Below are 22,055 nucleotides of genomic sequence, written 5' to 3'. Positions count from 1 at the left end.
TGATCTCAGCGACGATACGATGATAAGCATTGTTTGCCAAGAGCCTCATAGGGTGTAACGGGACCGCCCTTCGTAGTATTGGCAAGCTGTTTGTAAGATCTCCGCTTTGCCAGTCCGAGACGGAGGATTGCTTACGTCCTTGGGCGTCTGTCCAGAAAATTCCTACGCAGATGACTCTGTTAGCAGCTCAGGGCTCGACAAGCTTCATCGCCTCCGATTCTCTAGACCAGTAGCGGGATTTCCCTCCCCCACGCGCGAAAAAAAAAACGGAATGGACGTCCGGACGACAGCGCGTGAGATGAGCGACTCCGTCGTCTGTGGAAGTTTCGGAGATAAGTCAATGGAGATTGATGGCCTTGACGAAAAACGGATAGATTCAGCTCGGACCCTAGCTCAGAATTCGGTGATTGAACGGGAGCTCAGTGTCCGAACTTCGACTTCAACTATCCCTGGCCCAAGGTCTTCTAATCGAGACTCGAGACTTCGATTCGGATCGGTCCTAACGCCGGATTCCTTTACATTTGAACAGGTTCCTCAACAACTCCATCTCAGGTATTACGCCGGATGCATTTGAAAAGCAGGAGCGACTCCGGCAACTGTGAGTGGAGGAGATGAACTGGTCTCCTTGATTTCCTAGGGATTCATTAGGTATATCCGTCGGTTGAATGGCGTCTCCGAACCGGGAGCAACGTCTCGGTCATGGACGGGAACTCGCTAGGAATAATTTCCTCCTCATACTTGCAGGTATATCTCCAACAACGAATATCTCGGTAACATTCAGCTTGGTGTATTCAGCGGATTGAATGAACTCAATGTATTGTGAGTGTCGATGCGTCGGATTCTCTAGAAGAGTTCTCCTGACAGTGCTCCCTTAGTATTTCTCGGTGTTAGTTCCGCTGCCCGGATATATGTACGTGTACACTGCTACACGATGAATGCTGTCCTTTCAGTAGGTCATGATTCTGATCCCGCCCAAATAAGTCTCTTTCAGTCGGGTCGCGGTCAGGGACCCTGTCAGTCAATCTAATGTGAGTTTTTCCTTTGCTGCAGAAAAATCACTGGAAATCGTCTGGAGTCGTTCGATCTGAGTCATTTAACTTATATGTCGAAACTCGGAGTCCTGTGAGTATGGAGCGTGGAAATTCTAGAGATTTTCTAGGTCTTCCGCTCGACGGGCTTGGCTGAGAGCGGTGCGTCTGGTTTCACCCTTTCGAACATCCATGGAAACCAGTCTGCAGTTCCTTGGAAATCTCTATAGAGACGTGCCAAAGCGCGTCTTCGGCTCTCATTCAAAAAAGTTCGAGCCGCCGCCTAGAAACTCGTGCTGAGCTCCAATAGAATTATGAGTTCGAAGGCAGTCAAGATCGCTTTTTCTCTCATCTCAAATAGTCCCGTCGAACGCTCGCGTTTTGTATCACAAAAGAGGTGCCTCGGTGGAACGATGATCCATAACTTTCTGTTTGCAGCTTCCTCGTCAATAACCAGCTCAGGACGTTGTCCTCCTCGGCGCCTCTACACACCCTCCGTAATCTGTACGTAATCATTATACGTCATTCCTCTGCCGACTACGCAGTCCACCATAGATCAAGCGGGCTTCCGCTCGGAGCGGGCATTCCGACGATCTCTTCAGGTTTACTGAGGAAAATGCTTGCTTGCTTGTGATCATCGCCGATTGCCAGAGAGACGGGAGACGCCGAGCGGTTCGGATCCTACGAGGTCCCGGCTAGACCACTCGGAGAGGGGAAGGGAGAAACTAGCGTTCAACCCCGAATAATGACCGTCGATTCGTATTTCAGAGATCTGAAGGACAATTTGCTGGAGGACGTGGACCAAACGATGCTGGCCCGTTTGGTCAATCTAGAAATTTTGTGAGTGCCCCTCTCGATTTAGCCTCTCATCAATTTCGGTTGGATGAGCTTCCTATAGAGCCTGCTACTGTTTATGCCCCCCGCTGTAAACTGGATAGATTACGCCGTTCAGAGGTGGGAGTTCTCCAGACTCGAGCTCCGCTCAGAGTCGTACATGAGCGTCGACATGTTCGGAAGAACGAACAGAAAAACTTTTTCCCCGTCTCCTCCTCCCTCGAGCCGCCTCGTTCGCTCACGGCCTCTCGAGGTTCGAAAATTCCTAAGGTGTCTGGGGCGTGCGATGAGGTTTCATTGTTGTTCTCCGTCGACGACCTCGCTGTCAGTCGTCTGTGCGTTGAGTTTCCTATTTTCCGCGTACCGCGCCGACACGTTCCGCAATCGGACGAAACAGGAAAGGAGCCAACTCCGGCCACTCATATAAATCTCAATCCGAAGAAAAACTCCTCGTAAACACTCGTCACAACTGTCGGTCGCACGAGATTGAGCGTTTTCTCGAATTTTGACGCTCGCCAACTCCATTGAGATTCCCGACGTATTCGATGCTCATCCAGAAATCCCTCGCATGCAGAAAAGATCTGCGACATATCATAACGGAACGTCGCTATTTCCAACCGTGGAGTCGGACGATTGACCGAACGTGGCCGCGATTTCCCCGAGGAACGGGAGATAATGTGCGCTAGCCCATTGAACGTTATGGGCACTGCGTGACATACGTCAATACGACGAATGGGCTGCCAACTTGCGCTAGGTTCAAGTTGCTGTCGACGACCGGTGGCAAGAAAGGCGAACGTCCTTGTGAGAGGCTTTATGGCGAAATATGGCAAGAGATGCAACTTGCTGATTAAGAGCTCTCTGGGGATGATCGAGCGGAATAGAAAAGCTTTGCGCATAAGAATCTTCAGTCGGCTATTTTTCCCTTCGGAACTCTCTCTACCAGCAGTGGCCGCAAGAGCATCAAAAAGCGTAGCTCTATAAACTCGTGCCGGTGCTTCTTTTCTTCGTTCTCCGATTCTCCTCCCTCGTGTCTAAGTTCATAGCGATTGCAATAAAACGAGACAAAGAATAAACTCCCTGATAGATGCCGGATGCACGTTCGGTCCCGTCCCCAGAGCTCTCGAGTAGGTTCCTGAACCCTAATGACTTACGGAGAGCGACCGAGTGTCTAGGGAACTCAGGGAAATATCGGAATGCCGAAATACCGTAGAGGACTTTATTTTGTTATCCGTCTTCCAGCTACTGGCTGCACTCAATGGAGCCGTTTTCAGCAAGGCTTTTTTTATCTCGTAACGAGCAATCTGAGCTCCTTCTCTCTCGCGATTGCTTCCTCTCATTTCTCTTCGCTGTTTTTTTTGCCCTTGTTGTTGTTTTCCCTCTTCTATTCGGCTCCGGGCGAGAGTGACTCGGAGACATCTCGACTTATCTGCCGGTCTTATCAGACCCTTTCGAATCTCCATCAGTCTCTGCCAGTCGAGCGGGAAGGACCTTCAGACAGGACAACCCGGTCCGGCCCTTTTGCGGATTCTTTTGATGTTTCGCGGAGGCGGACGAGTTTGCTTTTCACTCAATTGTGAGCGTCGAATCCCCATCCAGTAATTCGGGCATCGGATGCTTTTTCCCAATTGAAAGCTTTTCCCGGTGTCTGTCAAGTCATGGAGACGATGTTCAGCCGTGTCAGTTTCCGTCGGACAGAGTCGTGAAGGCAATTCGCACTTCGAACCCGTTGGGATTTCTGGGACGGTCGTATCTATTCCCTCTGATTCGGAGTCCTGATCCGATGTATGTATCCGAACAGTCCGAGTCTCATGAGGCGAGGGGACGGCTAAGGAGGAACCGCCCGTCAGTGGGTCGGCTTGTCGAGTAAGGTGGGACGGAGTGAGCCGCTTCTGCTTATACACCCCACCAATATATAGTGATCATGCGATCTCCAAGAAGCACTCATCGTCTGACGCTCCAATATTAACGAGGCTACTATGTACTCTGATGCTTACCATCCAAATCGCCGGCTACTTGGCTTCGCCACTCGGCCAATCTGTATTCATTACGACGATTGATCTTCGCGATCGCCGTTAACGCTGGCGAATTCCAATGAAGAAAACGCCGCTACGACAAACTGTCCGACGAGCGCATATCGTCCGAGTAGATACATCGACGGAAACATCCACGGCGTCGTGTTGCTCTCTCCGCAGTATCCCTTGTGATCTGGTTCCTGCTCCCAAAGTAGTGCACTGTTTCGGCGATACTCGTTCTGGCGCGTCGAAATTAATGCAGAGCGATTTTCTCTCCTTCCTGCGCATATAGGAACCCGCTTATATTCATCGATTCGGGCGAACGGATGGCTCATCCGGAACGACCCCGAAAACAGGTCTGGCACGAAGCGAAATGGAGAGTCAACTTCGAAAACCGCTCTGAGCTCCTCGGTCGAGCGTTTGAGATAAGATTCACGCGAGTAAAACATCGCCGTATTGCATCGATGATCCTCGACTTACACGAAAGATTTCCCTGTTTTCCCGCTTCCCGTTTCCGAGTCGCCGAGTAAAATTCAAGCATAATATGTACATCTTTACTTAAATATCGCATTCCACAGACTAGATGTCTCTGGACAGAGGAGACAGCTTCGCATATCGACTCAATAATTCCGTCGACCAATCGAACGATTTCCCCATCGCTCAAAGGTTGACAGCGTTGCTCCCTTCCGAGCACACTGGAAAAGAACGCTTTCCGAGTCTTTTCTCTAGTCTAGTCGAGCGTGGCTCGACAGCCTTCTCCATGAGCTTTCGAGCTGGAATGGGCCTAGAAAATGCAGTGCTCGTCGTCGTTCTCGTAAGACTGACATCTTTCTTCCCGGTTCAAGCATTGGAATTACTCCGGGGTGAATGCTGTCAGATAGATGCCCCAAAAAGCAATCCAGCTGCTTTTGGAGATACCCTGCAATTTAGCAACGCCATAGACCTACATATCTCGACTAGAAAGACACTTTTGAGCGGAGGTGCCGACAACGTGCTGAAAGAATCACTGACGGCGGGCGAGAGGAACTTTGAGGAAGAATTTCGAGGGGTAGGATAGCGCTCGACCATTGTGAGGCGAAAGGAAAGACTCGGAGCTGTTTTCGATGGACATTAGAGCAAAGATGATGCAGCATAAGCCCAGGAAACCGACCAAAATATTAGAGAAACATCGTTCGGCAGTTCTAATGCAGCTCATTTCGAGGAGCTCTAAGTGTACTATGGAGCGACAATGACGGAGGGAAACCTCCAGCGAGCAGACTTGTTCTGTGGTCGCTCGTGAGGCGAATAGTCGCTTCTGCCATCAGATCATAGACCGGAGGATCGTCATTCCCCCTCCGTAGGGATACTCGAAGTCTGATTACGTAATTACTGTGGGTGACGAGAAATTTCGAGAGAACTGGAGGAAGAGAGTCTCTCCCACGCAAACCGAATAAGCGCGCGACTGGGCTGGCGACCGTTTCGGAAAGTTTCACTTCTCGCTTGCTCTCTGTCCGCTAACGTTAAATTAGATTCACTTGTGGCGGAAAAAACTTCCAAACCTGCTTGTCACGCCTCGTGAAAAGCGGTGGCCGCGACCCATCTTGGACGGCTTCCTCTCTGAGCACGGGATGGGGGTTTCCCGGAGCAATTCCGGATGCGAGGTTCCGTGGTCTCATTCCGTGGTCGAGTCCAGAATGGGAATGAGCTTTTTCACACGCTGAAATGGAACGCCCAGGACGACAGAGCGGAATCAATTATACGCCTCCGTTTGTCGAGAGCTCCTGGGCGGCTGTCTTCCGATCGCCTAGTCCCCAACTGGCCTCGGAAGCGTAGGTGCACTCGAAACAATCGCTCCTCCGTGTCCCCTTCCGTCTCCTGCCTGAATTCTGACGGCCCCGACCGATTGCGTACAGCGTTCGCATTCGTACTTGTCTTCCTCCTGAACGGGTTTCTCAAACCGCAGATTCGGATGCTTTTAGAACGCTGCTCGATCATCCCGAGAATCTCGCGTCGTATATATTGAAATCCTTGTCATTCGGGCGCTGAGATATCCTGCCAGCGCAGGCTTCATTGACGAGAACGAAGAGGCATGCCACAAGTGGGCACGCTCAGAAACGCTTCTTTGTCTTTGGGAGTGAAGCGTCACGGACCTCTATTACATTTCCCCCTCACCCAGTACCCTGTCCTTCAGGATGGGGATTAGTTGTGAATGAAAAAGATCTGTGCATCCAAGGGGAAAATTCGATCACGCAATTTTCCATTACAGATACTTGAGGAATAATCGTATCAAGAAGCTGCATCCGGACGTGTTCCAGCACAATCCGAGGCTCATCGAGCTGTGAGTATTGGACATTTATTCTGAATGATGAAATGAAATCATTGGAGCCCCCGTTCTCCGATCGATTTCGCTTCCATTTCCCGCCTCCACGCATCACGATCAGTCATCGATCGCAAGAGATTGCTGATACGCGGTGGCACAACAATTCGGCCCTGCTCGAGCGAGTCTCGAACCCGACCCCTCCGCCTATGTCTAGCGCTTCCAATAGCGCGCTGATCTGCCGCTCTTGCGTGGTGACGTGGGGAGGAATTTCGCGGGTTTCTACCTCCCGCTCATAATATCGACTCGCCCCTTGTGTCTTGCCGCAGCCCGGGTCAAGCCACCCATCCATCCACCCGAACAAGCAGGCAACAAACCCGAAGCATGCCACCATCGGAACCTCCCTCAGTGTGCATGCAAGACTTGCCATAAAAGCAGAACCGGGAGAAGTAGTCGGAGGGGAATTTCGGCAAGAGTAGGAGTGAGGAAAAATGAGCGCGAGGAGAGGCCTACAAACTTTTCGTTGTTGTGCGAGTGTTATTAGATCTTGGCTCGTCGTCCATCGACTGGCTGCATGAATTTCGTGGGACAACTATGGACAACCAGGAGCAACGAGGAACGCCATGGAGAGACCGGGGGCTATTTCGCCTCTTGGCATGAAAATTGTTCCTTGGTCAGGAACCTGGATGCCTCGTCACCCGCCATCTAGCCAGCCTACCCGCCCGATCCGCCGACCGCCCAGGATTACCTACTCGTTGTTCGAAAAGCATCTACCGCCCCCGTCGAGTCATGGGGTGTACAAGTACTTAAACTTTGGCGAAACCGAATTTTAGCTTCGAAAATGTTTTTTAACGCGTGTGCACCTCCATGCTGGAGGCTAGAGGAAATCGTAGAAACTGAGATTGATAGAAGATCTGTTTCAAAAGTAAATTTCTCTCAAAGCTTACTTCGACGAAGACTAATGCGAAGGACAATATTCGGGGTGAAAAATCTCAGATCCTTTGTTCGTCGTCGCACTAAGGCGACATCTGAGGGCTAGGTATAATCTTCTCGCTTCCAAGCATCGAGTGATAATGATGGAAGGATTGAATTCGCCTTTCTGAGGATTCGATTGCTCGGATCAGCAGTGTACCCGATAGCGCCTGCACCGGGCAAGTTGGAACAGCAGGAGACGTCATTGTTAGGAATCATTGCCATTGTTCTTTCGATCTGATTTCAGAGATCTCAGCGGCAACGAAATCACATATCTAGCGCCCGAAATCTTCCGAAAACTGAGGGGGCTCGCCACTTTGTAAGTATTCTCCTGAGTGTGAGACTTGTTTGTATAGTTGCATGAATAGTTTGAGCAGTTTGTGCCACTAGGATGGCGTCAAATTCTGATCGTGCGAAACGCACAGTGACCAATATAGGTGGTTGCCCTCGCGAAAAACGGGAGTTTGATGCCGTTAGTTTTGCTCACTTATTCCTCTATACCCTCATTTACCCTCTACCCCCCTTATATGATGGACTACCGACTTGAGTTGGTCCCGCGCTTCCGACCCGGCTCATCTGGTCTCGCTATGGGGAGGGGGGACTGTTAATGATCATCACCTATGAGCAGATGTTGTCATGATTAGGGCTCCTTCGATCCTCTTGAAGGTATAACGGTTCTCCATAGACCTCAGGCGGTATTGCCGGATTAGGCTGCTTCTACCCGATTGCCTGAGACTTTTCTATATGCTACCTGCCCAGCGGAGCGTTGCAAGGCTGTTCCAGGGCGCGTTCGCAGCGCATTCCTAGGGGAAGCGTCACACTGAAGGATCTCTGCAAAAAATAAAAATGAGATGCAGATCCAGCGAATGCTCTCTCTCGCCTAACCTGGATCGCATGAAAGACCCTCTCCCGCGCTTTCTCGTGTGGGAAGGAATCACCTAGACATTCATGCTCTTATCATGATACATTCGAATAGTGATCGAACCTTGGACAGCGTCCAAAACCAGCCACTTCGAAAAAAAAGAGAATATTCCATGCGTCAAACCTCGCTTCGGGGCTGCATCAACGCAGCTTCCTGATTATGGATCTTAGCCAACAGATGCTTCACTGAGCAAGCTTAAGCGCATCTGCTTTTCGTCTTGAAAAATGGACCATGATATTCTCTCGGAGTCGATGTGCAGCCGGGAAGAGCGTACATTCTTCAACATATGTTTTCCCTTGTGAAATAAGCTCCTTAAATGTTTCTGTGCTCGACTTTCAGGAATCTGGCGAACAATCCTTTGACAACCCTCGACGTGAATATATTTGTACACAGCCGGAACCTTACTTCTTTGTAAGTGCAGAAGTGAATTCATGATATTTCCCATTCTGACGAGTTTTCCGAACTAGGTAGACACGGACGACTGCTGTACGGAGGGGGGAACGGATCGTCGGGCGCCCCCATGAAAATAGGTAGACGTTTTAATCTCGATTTTTGACGGGAGCCCTACCGTGAGAGTAACAGCTTCCGCTTTGCGTCAATCCGCGACGGACACGTTTTTGGAAAGGTTTTAGAACGTTTCCGGCCTCGGGACTCGCGCTTCGTCAGTCTGGCCGAACTCAGGATCCAATGTCTCTGCTGTGTCCAGCGATCGTCCGAGATTTTTTCCACGGGGTGGCTTCAGCTCGGAGGGAAGCGAAAGCAGCTTCCTCGGGAACCGTGGATCCCCACGATCGGAGCCGCCATCCTTCCGCACGAAACTCCACGATTCCGGACGAGAATTCTGAGCATCCACGAAGATTTCTATTCATATTAACATACTTAGATATGAATAAATGTCCACGATCTTCGTGCCTGGCGCTTGCAAACGGATGGACATACAATATTATTTTGCTCTTCTGATTTTTCTTCGACCGTAGCTTCCTCATTCGAGGGGTAATCAGAAAATCGACTCGTTAGAAATGCCATTCGCTCCCGAAACAAGTTATCAATCGTGATTTTCTTGCAGAAATTTGTCGAACTTGGAGCTGGAAAATATCGACGTCGCCCATTTTCATCGTTTGCGGAGCTTGAAGTTCATGTGAGTGGCTAATGACTCTGGCGTTGGAGGATACGAAGCATCCGCTCCCTCAAGCACTCGTTCTCTCTGTTTCTGGCCTCGTTCGACAGTTCTACCGATCCCAGTTCCATTTCTCTTCTGATTGCGATGCTTGAGCGACAATTTGCCTCGATGTGTACGAGGACAGCAATGGCCCATATCTCATTGTGACTTCCTGATGTCAAGACACGTCATGACAGACACGCAGAGACTTTGATAGACAGTGATTTCTTGTGCTTCGCCGAGAGATCCATTTCGTACACTCACAATCGACAGAAGACTCAGATGCCAACGGCATCTCTCTTCCACATGCGTAACGGCTCGCAGATTCCAACTGCGCGGCCGGACGAGCTTACCGGTGGAAAGAGTGGAATCCCAGGACATCTATTTGTGCGCGAGCAGATCCCTCCAGAGACGGATGCGGTTGACGAGGGGAAGGGGTAGTCAGGACGAGAGACCGGGGGGAATAGACAGCGGGAAAGAGCATCGATCCAGTCGACGTCGAGTGAAAGTTGTTTGCTCTTCTCTCTTCCAGATATTTCAAAAAGTTTCAATACTGTAGCTACGCCCCGTACGTTCGCATTTGTTACCCAAAAACCGATGGCGTTTCCTCTACGGAGCATTTGCTTGAATGGCCGATCCTACGACTGTCCGTATGGATCGTTGCGATTTCGACGTGTGCAGCCAACAGCGTCGTGTTCACCTGGAGAGTCATCAGCAAGAAGGAAGACCGAGTGCTTTCCTTGTTCATCAAGAATCTGTCAAGTAAGTGTCATCCTTCTGGGAAATGGGGGATTCGTATTCTGGTGGGGAATATACGATATGACGACGTCCGGAAAAAACGAGCTCGATCTCCTCCAGGCCAGACTGAGATTCGGGTACGTAGTACGATGACGGGAAGAGGCAGCCTGTCAGCCATTCCAGTGCCAAAACTTGACGGTCCCCCATCCATGGGAAATTCAGAACTCCAGTTCGTCGACTGACTGCCTGACTGAGTGACTGATTCATTCACTCCTCCGTTCGTTCAGCCAGGGATTTCCGGCGAACGAGCCGACCAGAAAAAGCCTGTCATAAAAGGGTGACACTTGTACGCTCAGAGTGCGACTGGAGGCGAACCCAGCACCCTGAATAGCAAATAAACCAGAGACGCCAGACGGAGCGAAGAGAGCAAGCAAGAGAGAGCAAAAAGATGTACATAGGAAAAGGCGCTGGAAACAAGCGGAGACTACGACAAGGGGCTTGCTCGAACGAATCGTATCGAGGAGCGGAACCAAACGGTCCGTGCTTGTGTTGTGCGGAACACATCAGAGTTTGCGTAAAGATGCGTACGCGGATTGAATCGCCGACAAAAAGCGACCGGGGAATCTGATCGCTCGACTTTCCAACAACAGCCGAAAACGTGTCCCCGCTGCCAAGAAGTCGGGAAGCGGGAAATTTCGGAAGGAAATGTGCGTAGCGGACAAGGGAACTTGGAGGAGAAGAAACAGAGAAGAAGTAGCCTCTGTGCCGGAACGTCATACCAAACGAGGAGAGGGCGTCGAACCCTCGACTGTTGTCTGAGCCCGTCGTTCCCAAGCATGCCCTGTGTCAGTCGCTTTGACCAGCTGACCGGCACGCTAGCTCTCGCACTACGCAGTCGGGAATTCCGGCCCCACAGCGCGACCATTAGCGGACACTGATAGAACACGGACACGTTTTCGGAGCAACGCACGACTCTCCCAGTGCGAGCCTGCGCCGGATTATCTCTGTCCGTATTTTGTCGATAATGTTCCCCGAGTTCCTCACTTGACTCGGCCGATTCTATTTTTTAAGAGTCGTTGTCTGTAACTGTCCTCGACCTGGTCTTCTCCCCCCATCGATACCCCGACGGCTCGGAGAGCGGAACGCATCTAAATCAGAAGCGGAATTTTATTCCGGATCTGCAGTTTTCCCGCTCCTTCTCACATCAGGTGTGGAACTCCGTCCCCTATTCTCTGCCGGAATTTTTCTTCTCATCGAGTCCCGCTCTTCTTGACTGTCGGGATAAGCCACAGGCCGACTAGTTGCACTACCCCTTAGGCTCCGTCGCCGACTAACTCGTTACGGCAACAAGTCCTGCTGGGTTGAAAAAGTCACTGAACCCACCTCCGGGACAACGGGTGTTTCCGTTACCGAACTTGTCGCTTTCTCCCTTCCTCCCGCTGCCTTCCCTCCCCTATTTCTTCTTCCGCAGCTATAATGACAGTTCTAGGAGGTGTAGCTTTCGGCATAGGCGCGGAAGAACGCCGCCGTTCCTTTCATGTATTCCATTAGACGCCTCTCGCACAGACACACATACTCGTAGTCATACACATACGAAAGCTCTCTGTACATACGTGCTGTTTGCTGAACAAACTTCCGGGAAATCCGACAGTTTCCGTTAAGCGGTCGATCCGATGGTCACCGCCGCGCCGCCAGTCAACCAAGAGCTCTAGCAGGGGAGAGTGACAACAAGGGATTCTTCGTCTCTTCCCCAACAGCCCCATCCTCGCCTTAATTGTCAACACTTTGTCATGGCTAGTCATAGCGGACGTTTGGGCTCCGGACTTCCGCGATCGTGTAGACTGGTGCATTTTCCCACGCGCGGCTCTACTTACTTCGTTTGCCCGTCCATTCCTCCGTTGGCATATCCTCCGCGCGAACTGCGAGACCAATTATCGGGGCGATGTGTGTACGCAACGGTATGAGTTACGACGAGCTTATTGTGTTCACTTGTTCGCGCTTTGCCCGACGAGACTGTCGAACGTACTCGTTCGGCGCTTCCTCGTACTTCCCACCGAAGGGGTGGACAAGAAGCTGCTAAGGAACGACTCGCTAGCTAGTGTACGCGCTAGTCGCCTGAGTCTTCTGTCCCGTTGCCGAGATACTGCGCGTTCGGGCGGGAGAGAATGTCGAACGACGAAGTCGAAGGAAAAAACCCGACGTCGTTCCTTAGGCGCACGAATCGATCGAGCTCGGGGCCGGAATTCGTTTTGACGGCAGCGAACGAACTTTCCTCGAACGAACTCCTATCGTCCACGGCTTGTTTTATGGGCTTTGTCTCATGCGGCGACATCCTCATGAAGCGCTCGCTCATGCGGTGCGCCAGCTAGCGAACTACGGGGTCAAACGAGATACCTTAACTCTTGTTTACTCGGCATGTAAAACACGAAGAAAACTTGTTGCAACGAAGTTCCTTCCGGGTTAGATCGACGCTCCATGGGAGGAGGAATCCTCCGATCCGCCTGAAATGAGGCGGGAGGAGCTCACCGCTGGTTGTCAAAGACTGAGAAGGAAAAACAGTTCGATTCGTCGCGGAGAACGGAGAGTGGCATTTCGGCAGGTCCACTTGTTGTCTCCGGTCTCGAAAATGTGGACCACGGCCGAGGCTCAGCAAAAGCTGAAATTATGCTCGTACTGCAACGCTGTTCTTGTTGTTCCCCGCGAGAGAAGCCGTCGCGGTTGGCACAACAAGGGATCGGTGTCAAGAGCAACAGTTCTCATAAAGTCTACGCCGAGAATAAATTGCCCGCAAGATCAAAAGCTGTTGGGCCGCCGTCGCCGCTGCTCCCGCATGAGCTCTTGCATCAACGCCCACGAGAACATAATGCGTCGAGTAGCCGCGGATTCCGGGGGATGTGGATCTTGAGGAAGGCACCAGCAGCTAGAAAAATTAGCCCGTCTAAAACAGAATGGGAAGTCCGAGAGACTCAAAACTGGGCTTGTCGAGCGTAGAGAACCGCATGATCCGGGACTGACTTCCGGGTTCGGACCCCATGAGGTACATGTTGAGAGCGCTGAGATTCCATGAACAGCTCTAAATATTCTGCATGAGACTTAGTCTCGAAACCAGCTGAGATTCCTCGACCGTTCAACCGTAGGAGAAAAATCGGAGGGCTCCGGAAAGCTCGAAGAACGGAGGGAACCCTGACAGTGTATTAATATTCCCGCCATTAATTTTCGGCAAGCTGATAGCCGTCCGCTGTGCGGCAGTTCCTGCTTGCGCGGTTCACGTGAGATTCTTTTCCAGAAATTTTCTTTTGTCGACGAGCTTTCGTCCTCCTGACCCGACCGGAAAATCTTTCGAAAATCAGCAGCTTCAATTCCAATGGATTAATCAACTACGTTGAAGACATGTCGAGATATTCACGAGGAATGAATTGTTTTTCGTCTCTCGTTTTCCCGGCGACTTTTGCTATCAGTGCCGAGTTCCCGTCCGTTTCTGTCTCTCGAGACGATTTCGAATCGCCTCATTCCAATGCGACTGCGGATATTTCTGCCGGTCCCCGCGGACAGTGTCGAAATGAGACATTGACCGCCACCGAACCTATGTGGTTGTCTTGTGTCCTCTCCGGTGATTAGAATCCACGGCTTCTGCGAGATTGCGACAACCACAAACAGCCCACTAACAGTAAGATAGAGTTATAGCCGAGCGAACACTCGAGCAAATTTGATCAATGTAACCCCATTTACTCAAAGACGAGATAGGGGTCAGGAGGAGCTCTCCCGCGAGAATTACTTTTCGTCTTCTGCTTCACTCCATGCGGCGAGTGCCTGCCGGCTCACTCTCTTGGCGCGCGAGATCCATGCTCGCGAGCTCGGATCGGGCTCCAAGGCATGAGTCCTGTCAGCTCCAAAGACCGACGAGCGGAGAACTTGTTCATTTTACCCCATTTACTTCTCTATCGTTCCCTAGACACCCGGAGGCGGGATCGCATTCCTGTGGCTCTGGGGTCTGTTCATGACTTTCTCCGGAGCGGTTTCGAAACCTGGCTGATCCACTATTTATTTTTCTCCTTCTCTGCCCCTCAACCCGAGAAAGGGAGCTCGAATTTATCTCGAATGATCTGAACAACCCGTCGATACACGGTTCTAAGATACCGTCTCCCTTTCAATCATGGAAGGGAATCCTCTCATAGGGGGGCAGGCATCTGAGGGCACCTTTCGGGGACAGCCAAATGTTGAGGGGCATTCTCCACTTTAGGGGCGCCGCGCGGTCCGGATCGGGAATCGCGGATAGAGGATACGACTTGTGGTGTACCTACATGACTAAATATGTAGATAGTGGATAAACAGGGGATTAAAGTTCATCGTCCTCAATCCGTTGAAAGGAGCCTTTTTCCTCGATGGTTCGTCTGGGCTCGGACGAAATCTGCTCTTCTCGAATGTGATTGAACCAAATTGAAGGGCTAGCTCTTATCTCTGATGAACGGTAGCCCATGCGAGGGATTGAGAATCGTGGGGCATACCCCGAAATGGGAGCGAGGGCGGGATTCAATGGACCAGGTTGCGAAATCATGATCAACAGTAATCTAAAATAATGATAATTATTGCTTTCTGGTTCCAGTCGCCGATTTCCTCATGGGAGTGTACCTCCTGATCGTCGGCATCCTGGATGTGGCTTTCCGAGACGAGTACAATCGCCATGCGAGACAGTGGATGACGAGCTGGCGTTGCACTGCCGTAGGATTGTTAGCTATGATAAGCTGCGAGGTCTCCGTTCTCATCCTTTCCCTCATCACTATCGAACGATACCGGTGAGTATTATGCACGAGGGAACACGTTTTTGAATGTCAAGGCCGAAACATGTCTCGCTATGTCTGGGATCACTTGTCGCCGTTGCTCCAGTCAGTCTGTCTGTGGGTCGATTGCTCACTCGCTCGCTCGTTTCATCCGTTCGCCCGTCGTCGGGCTGTCGCGTGCTGGTGGAGACGTGTTGGCGAAATCGTTGCGGTATGGTAACAACTGATGCCATGCTTAGCAGATGCCAAAGTAAGCACCGAGAAGACGTAAAGGGAAGAGGTCCGGAGCGAAAGCTCTCATGAGTTTACACCTCGAGATCAACTAATCTCGCGCGCAGGCCCGGCGCGGAGCCGAGACGACACTCGACCCAATTCATTATGTTCCGTCTCTGTTTTCGATACCGAAATTCGAGCAGTTCCCAGAAATACGAAGCACGAACAGTGCCGTTATGAGTTATGAATCATAATTTGATAATCCAATCCTGGAGCCTCTTCGCGAATGATCTGTTCGGGGATGGGGATCGCTCGTTTTATTCGCCGGAGATGAAGCGGAGGGCCAGGGGAGAAAACGCTCAAAACTCGCAGCCTTCGGAAAACTCCACTAGTCGAGGGCGAAAGCGATTCTCTAACAGTCCAGAGTCCCGCTCATCCGAAGAGGGACTTTCGACCAATGTTCGACTCTTTTCGGGAGACTCGGATGTAAAATTCCCTCGGAGAATTCGAATGGGGAACTCCGCAATAGCGAGCGCTGCCGCAAATAATTCAACTTCTGGAAGAGCACATTCCGGAAGAGAAGCGGTCCCTGTTGACAAAAGATCTCGGAAGACTTGATCCTTTGACATTCAGATCCTACCGAAAATACATTTGTTCCCTCTCGGACCTCATCCGACGAGGAGTCATACGGCCCCCGAGATGTATGGACTAATGTGTTTATACATTTGTTCTTGTTGCGGTGTGGCACTGGAGCGTAGTATATGACAAGGAAGTGTTTCGCCCGTCTTGCCCCCACGCGCTCGTTTCGTATCAGGGAGTCGTTAGCGACCATTAGAGCGAATTTAGCTCTTTTTGCTGCGATGCGATTTTGGCTCCACGAGCGGGAAGGCAGGCCGGCCGCCCGACCGCTTCGCTCGTTCGCTCACTCGTTCGACCGGGCAGGCGGTCGGTCGTCCTCTCGTCCACTCACTCGCGCGGCTCCAAGACGGTCCATCAAGCGATTCCTTGCGGTCGTTCGTGTCCTCACTGTGAAAGACGTTGACGTCCTCGTCGCGTAGTGGACGTCGAACCCGAGTCCACGACACTGTTCTGACGCAGTACACAGAATTCCAGGCCATCGTCCTATCGACAGGACAAGCATGATGGCGAATTCTTGTTCTTCTGGTCCATGCAGGCAAAGAGACTGACAACAGTCTGATCGTGACTTGAGACTATGAGAATGGGCCGGAAGATGGGCTGGAAGGACAGATGGGTTGGAAGAGAGGAAAAACAAAAGAGTTCACTTCTAGCGTGAAAGAGGATCGGGGAAAATCTGGGAAATTCGAAGAACACGAAAAAATCTCTCTCGGTCGAGATTAATTTGTTTCTTGTTTTGCAGCTGTATCAAGACCAATGTACGGGTCGTGACTGTGACAGCAGCCCGCTGGTGCGTAGTGGGAGTATGGTGTACTGGGTTCCTTCTGGCGCTTTACCCGGTTTTCCATTGGCCTCAGCCCTCATTCTACTCTTCGAATGGACTCTGTTTCCCGCTTCACATCGATGATCCATTCACTCTGGGCTGGCAATACTCTGCCCTTGTTTTCCTCGGGATCAACCTCGCCGCGGTGAGTCCAACTCGATGATTGAATGAACAAAGTACCATAAGGGAGGAGATTTGAGGAGATTTCGAGCTTCGATTGCGGGTCGCTCGGAGCCACCGAAAAGGGTGCAGAGTAGCGGATCTGATCCGAGCTGTGCACTCGTCTTTGTCTGTGAATGGTCTCCTCGAGGCTCCCGATTCATCACCGCGCGGCATTGGGCTGCATTCTCACAGATCAGACCGCGATCGATACCCTTGCATTTCTTATCGGACCCTTTCGGAGACAGACAAGGACACCAGTGCCGAGGGTCACTGCACTAGAAGCAGCTGTATCCCGATACTAGGATACCGATACGACTGCGCCTTATCCGGGAATTTTTCTGTCCCATCGCACCTTCGGCCTCTCTGTGGGAATCGCTCAGATTACATTGACACCATTGCTTGGATGAGCTCCTGTCAGAAGGGTCGAAAGGGCCTTCATTAGCATGACGTTGTTCTCCGCTCTTCACGTCGTCGCGTCGACCCGCCGGGCGCCCATATCTGGCTTCCGAGTTTGTTTGGCCCGTTGAATTTCGGCTCCCGCCTCGGCGCTTCCTTTCACACCCTCCAAAATAAATTCGGAGCGAATAGCGATCGCTCCGATTTTTTTTCGGATGATGATGTTCCGAGCTGCCTTCATGATCCAGAGCTCCCCGGAGCTTCTCGTGCACTGTTCTAATCGAGTTATCACCGCGTACACAATCCATGCCGGATAATTGTGGAGGACGGAGACGAAGAGGAATTCCAGTCCAGCCGCAGAGAGTCAGCTGGTGGTGCAGTTTTCCAGATCGGAAATTCCCCAAAAACAAACTTATTTCCGTCTCTGTCGCGACGTCAGATATTATTGAGTCAGCTGTGTGGCGAGTGGGCTGGAAAACTTTTTCCAATGTTTTCTGACTCGGATAGTTCTTGATGAAGAGCGGATCAATGACCTCGACGCGAGATCTGAGAGAATCGCGATCGGTCAGAGAGGAAAGTCTCGGTGGAGAGAATCAAGCTTCATCTGGATGGGGGAAAAACCCGAGTTGTCGATTTGAAGTCCTTCATTCTGATATGAGATTCGTCATCCCGGAGGCTAGCGGCCAGAATGGCGTGGACTTGCGCCTGGCTGCTTTCTCTCCTGACGTCCGTCCGCCGGGCCGGACTCGGCTCCGGTTGCACTTTCTCTGCCGAACACATATTAAAACGTTGACCCGCACTCCTGTCTGCCTGTCCGTCCACTCTTCGTTCAATGTTACTGTCATACTGTGCTAGTTGTCCAGGATCTCGAAGGCGATGACCTTTCTGCTCTCACGGCAGTCGCATGAAACTCTCGTCGACAGCGATAGCCGTATCGCAAAGACGAGAGCGTAGATGCGTAAAAAAACTGGGGTCCCAGAGGGGAAAGCAGTTTTTCGTTTATAGGCCAACCCATTGTCAGAATGCTGGGCAGCGGTGGCGACCCGTTTTGAGCGACATGCCATCGATCTCGAGGAACGGAAAGGGGACAAGAAACGTCAGAAGAGGACGACTGAATCCTCGACGTTGCGCCGCGGCGGATTCCTGCGATACTCCCACGGGGTTCCGCCCCCGACTCCGCAGCTTCCGTGGATTCGACGCGGAGTCGAGCGTACAACGGAATCATTTCGCGGTCTTCGAGTGGTGAGCTCAATCGCAGATCTCAGATCCGAGGTCGAGGGGTTGAAACATCGGTCGTTCAGGGTTCCCAGGGATCCTGGGGATCCGGGAATCATTTTCCTTTGGCTTGCTCGGGAGTACGACTCCCTAGTCTTCTCTGTCTAACTGTTCTGAGCGTGGAATCTGAGATTTACCAGAGCTCAAAAATTGCGATTCGCTCCGTTGGATCACTATACCCTTGGGATGGTTCTCTCCGGCCAAGCGGCCGAGGATGCAGGACTATTTTCGAAACGACGCTCAGAAGCGGGCCAGGGAGCTTCTGGTATTGATTCCATTGGGCCTGTAAAGCGGGAAGATTTAGCAGAGCAGGTCAACGGGCGTGTCGAAGGTCCTGTGTCAGCCGTGCCTCGGCGCTCCGCCAGAGGCAGAGGCGAACAAACACATAATGAAACATCATGGAAATCCATCACAATGCTAGCTGGCTCTCGTTCGGTCAGGATGAGGGTAGCGACCGGGACAGGCAGGAGCGATGTCATCTCAAAAGAACTACTAGGTGCTTTCTGTGAGCATATTGTGCAGTGGAGCGGTGACTGGTTTCCAACTTCTAACGGTCCCTCCAGACTTAGGAATCAGAAAAATGGTGGCGGCGAGCGTTACTTCCCCCATTCATCAGCCTCGAAATGACGGGCATCTGACGATTCCTCGTAAGAAACGCCAGGGACCGAAACTGATACTCTGTGGAAACTGGCTCGTCGTTGAGCAGCTGTCTATAAGAGGTCGCCCGGTCGAACTTAACTGAACGCAACGCACGCAATTTCTCAAGCAGACCGGGAACTTATCAGATCTCCGATGAAGCCCGTGACAGCAGACAATTATATCAGAGCGGATACGGATTCCGGGAGTTCCGCAAAGAGTGCTTTCCGACGCGCAGTGCAGTGGACGTTTTTGCAGCAAGCAGAGGCTACCGGTTAGACTTCCCTCCGATTCGATCGATGGCAGACGCGACTGACCGATTCCGTCATCCTGACGTTCGACTAGAGTGGCCGGCGAATTGGAAGCGACGCATTTCGCGTCTAACGACACTGTTGCCGAGGATTGGACCGGTAGAAATTTGAGACATACCGCGATTCAGGTCGATCCCGGCGGCGCTAGTCGACAAGGACATTGGCGGCTGGAGCTCGTCGCCGCTCCCAGCGAGAAGGAAGGGATCAACGCCAGGAGATGAAGCATTTTTTCCGGCTTGGAAACCTTTACGACATCCTGTTCTCTACGTGGTCTTATAGTTTTTCTTCCTCCCAAAAGCGTCAAACATCCGAGTCGACGCCCTCCGGCATCGGAGCATCTCGAAACCGATGTGATTCTCGATTTTTCCTCTGGTACCTGGGCAGTCGCTTTCCCCAAAGCGAACGGTCGGATTCACTCAGGGACTGAGTTTGAGATATCGAAGGCCCGATTCCGGGTCCGAAATCGGAGTTTAAGCCTCACTACTTACTTCCAGATGCTGTTGATTAGCATGCTTTACGCATGGATGTTCGTTATAATACGCAACGACCGGCAACATGCTCGTCCGGTGACCTTGAAGAGACGCGAAGATTCAGTACTAGCGTTCCGATTCTTCCTCATCGTTCTCACGGACTGCCTCTGTTGGATTCCGATAATCGTCATCAAACTGGCTGCTCTGTGCAACGTGAAAATTTCTCGTAAGTCGGCATCCCATTAATGCAGAGTCCCAGTTTTGATTCCCAAAAAAACCCAGCGATCGAACGAGCAAATAATAATGGACCGTATGGTACAGTATAGTGATCGATAATGAATTATGAGACCGCGTGGTCCATGAAGGAAGAAGATTTCTGCCAAGCCAAGCGACAGGAATGCTCGATCCCTGATCGATCCATCATGAGAACGGGTAGAGTGCAAGCCGATGCGAATCTTCCCGCAGAATGGATACTCTGTCCATCTGCTTCCTTCTCGCAAGCGGGGACTGATAGACAGTGATTAAGGAACCTCGCCCAGAAGCGAAATGTCGAACTCCCGTCTATTGAATGACATAATTGTCGAGTGAGCCCGACGATAGGAGAAATGACTCGCTCGAGCAGGAGAAATTTGTTTCTACACATCATGCTGGATCGTCTCCATGACCTTAACGCTCCGCGAGCTGAATCTCAGTCATTACCCTGACGAATTTATGTCGTGTTCCTTTGCCTGACGCCGTGAAAGATTCCGATCCGTTATAAAATCGTTCGTCGATCAGGGATCCGGATCAGAGGAGCTCTCTCTGAATTAGATCTTCCCCGCAATTATCGTGGCATTCTACCGCACGCTCCAAACGGTCTTGAGCCAATCGGCGACGGGAAATCGAGACAAACCTCTTGCCCCTGTGGCCTGGAAGGTTTTTATTAAGGAACACTTGAACAGTTTCGCCAGAGGCTCCAGAGGTGTAGCGGGAGGTCGAGGAAGGGCACACAGAAAGTCTTTGTCGTTGTTCTTCTCGCTTGATTTCAGTGCAGACTGATATCATTCGTTGGAGACGAAGGGCGCTCGAGATTAGCTCAATGAGATGGAACTCTAGGGAGAGCATCGGCTCGACCTGGGAACCGTGGCAAGACATCTGAACACGTACTTTTCCAACGGGTTATTTTTCGTTGTGCCTCTACCTCCAGCCACGAGGATTCGTTTCCCTCTGATAAGGAAACAGCTGGGCGAACCGTCAGGATTCAATGTTATAGCTTGTTTTCGACCGAGCTCGTATCAGGTGTCCCGGGAAACGTCATCGTCCGGCCAAACTCCATGATTTCCTAGCTCCACCTTTACCCCAAGGTTATTAATAATGGTATCTTTGGAAATCATATATATATCCTTTTTCAGCTGACGTATACGCTTGGGTGGTGGTTTTTGTACTTCCAATCAACTCAGCCCTCAACCCAGTGATATACACCTTGGCAGCGCCTACAGAACTTCGAAGAAGGATCGAACGCTTCTTGAGTCATTGTATCTACTGTCCCACCGCGTTAAGGCGTCTTCTACCACATTCCGACAAACGTAGGTTCTCATCAGCATGCTTCTCTACTGCGATATAGACTGCTGTTTTATTTTGTCCGCGGGGGTAGCCGAACCCCGCATGCAAGCGGGGGCGGTCATGCTATCGAGGGGTCACGTCGAAGAGAATCTGTTCGTCGTAGGAAATACCATAAGGTTCTGTTCGTCAACCACAAAGTATGCCTCCGTGGCTTGTGGTTACGAGACTCGTAAACAACGGATTATTATGGAGCCTTTTACTTACTATTCGCCTCTGTATCCGGAAGCTGTTACTACTCTGGATAAGCTGACTCACACAGAGATTGCCTCGCGAGGCCAAAGCTGAAGGGATATTCATGTGTGTCTACAGATTGCCAAAATGAGAATTATGTCACAGCGTGCTGCTGGTCATTCCATGACACTAGAGTTTCACCAACGCTGAGCTTGTTAGGAATCAGAGATCCCTATCCGGAATCTCGGAAAAAAAAATCGATAATTTTTTTCTCCCCCACAGTTACTACGCCGCGATCTTCCCTGGCTACGGGTACCGATGTACCGTCGATGCCGACGGAATACACTCTGTGCAACGAAACTGCCAAGCTGTAACTGTCTTCGAAGTCAACTCTTGCAAGTCTGTCTAAGGATTCATCTCGCTTATGAAAGAAAGGTCACCAAAATCTCGCGCATCGTTGGCGGCCGCAGACTATGCCCCCGACGAAGCTGAAGCCTCCCGTATGGTCCTCCTCCTCCGACTCGTCTCTTGCCAATATACATATGTATTCGTGAACCTGAACGTACGAGCTGGATACCAGGGGAATTATCGAGACCGTGAAACAGGCACCGCAGGAGTCGT

The 22,055-nt window shown here is 51.3% G+C and overlaps 1 protein-coding gene across 1 annotated transcript in view; it reads left to right on the top strand.

The window, feature by feature from the left end:
• Window positions 1-21,808, top strand: part of Lgr3 (Leucine-rich repeat-containing G protein-coupled receptor 3) — a 53,016-nt gene extending 31,208 nt beyond the window's left edge. Inside the window, exons 7-21 of the mRNA XM_029111074.1 lie at window positions 530-598; window positions 745-819; window positions 1,051-1,122; window positions 1,467-1,532; window positions 1,797-1,868; window positions 6,120-6,191; window positions 7,390-7,461; window positions 8,404-8,475; window positions 9,131-9,202; window positions 9,756-9,985; window positions 14,565-14,754; window positions 16,331-16,556; window positions 19,686-19,887; window positions 21,053-21,226; window positions 21,717-21,808. Of these exons, the coding sequence (XP_028966907.1) occupies window positions 530-598; window positions 745-819; window positions 1,051-1,122; window positions 1,467-1,532; window positions 1,797-1,868; window positions 6,120-6,191; window positions 7,390-7,461; window positions 8,404-8,475; window positions 9,131-9,202; window positions 9,756-9,985; window positions 14,565-14,754; window positions 16,331-16,556; window positions 19,686-19,887; window positions 21,053-21,226; window positions 21,717-21,808 (1,756 nt within the window). The remainder of the gene's footprint in view (window positions 1-529; window positions 599-744; window positions 820-1,050; window positions 1,123-1,466; window positions 1,533-1,796; window positions 1,869-6,119; window positions 6,192-7,389; window positions 7,462-8,403; window positions 8,476-9,130; window positions 9,203-9,755; window positions 9,986-14,564; window positions 14,755-16,330; window positions 16,557-19,685; window positions 19,888-21,052; window positions 21,227-21,716) is intronic.
• The last annotated feature ends 247 nt before the right edge of the window (window positions 21,809-22,055 follow it).

The sequence above is a fragment of the Galendromus occidentalis genome, unplaced genomic scaffold (genome assembly GCF_000255335.2).
Source record: "Galendromus occidentalis unplaced genomic scaffold, Mocc_1.1 scf7180000075388, whole genome shotgun sequence".
Lineage (NCBI taxonomy): Eukaryota > Metazoa > Arthropoda > Arachnida > Mesostigmata > Phytoseiidae > Galendromus > Galendromus occidentalis.
This window is presented reverse-complemented; position numbering and strand designations above follow the sequence as displayed.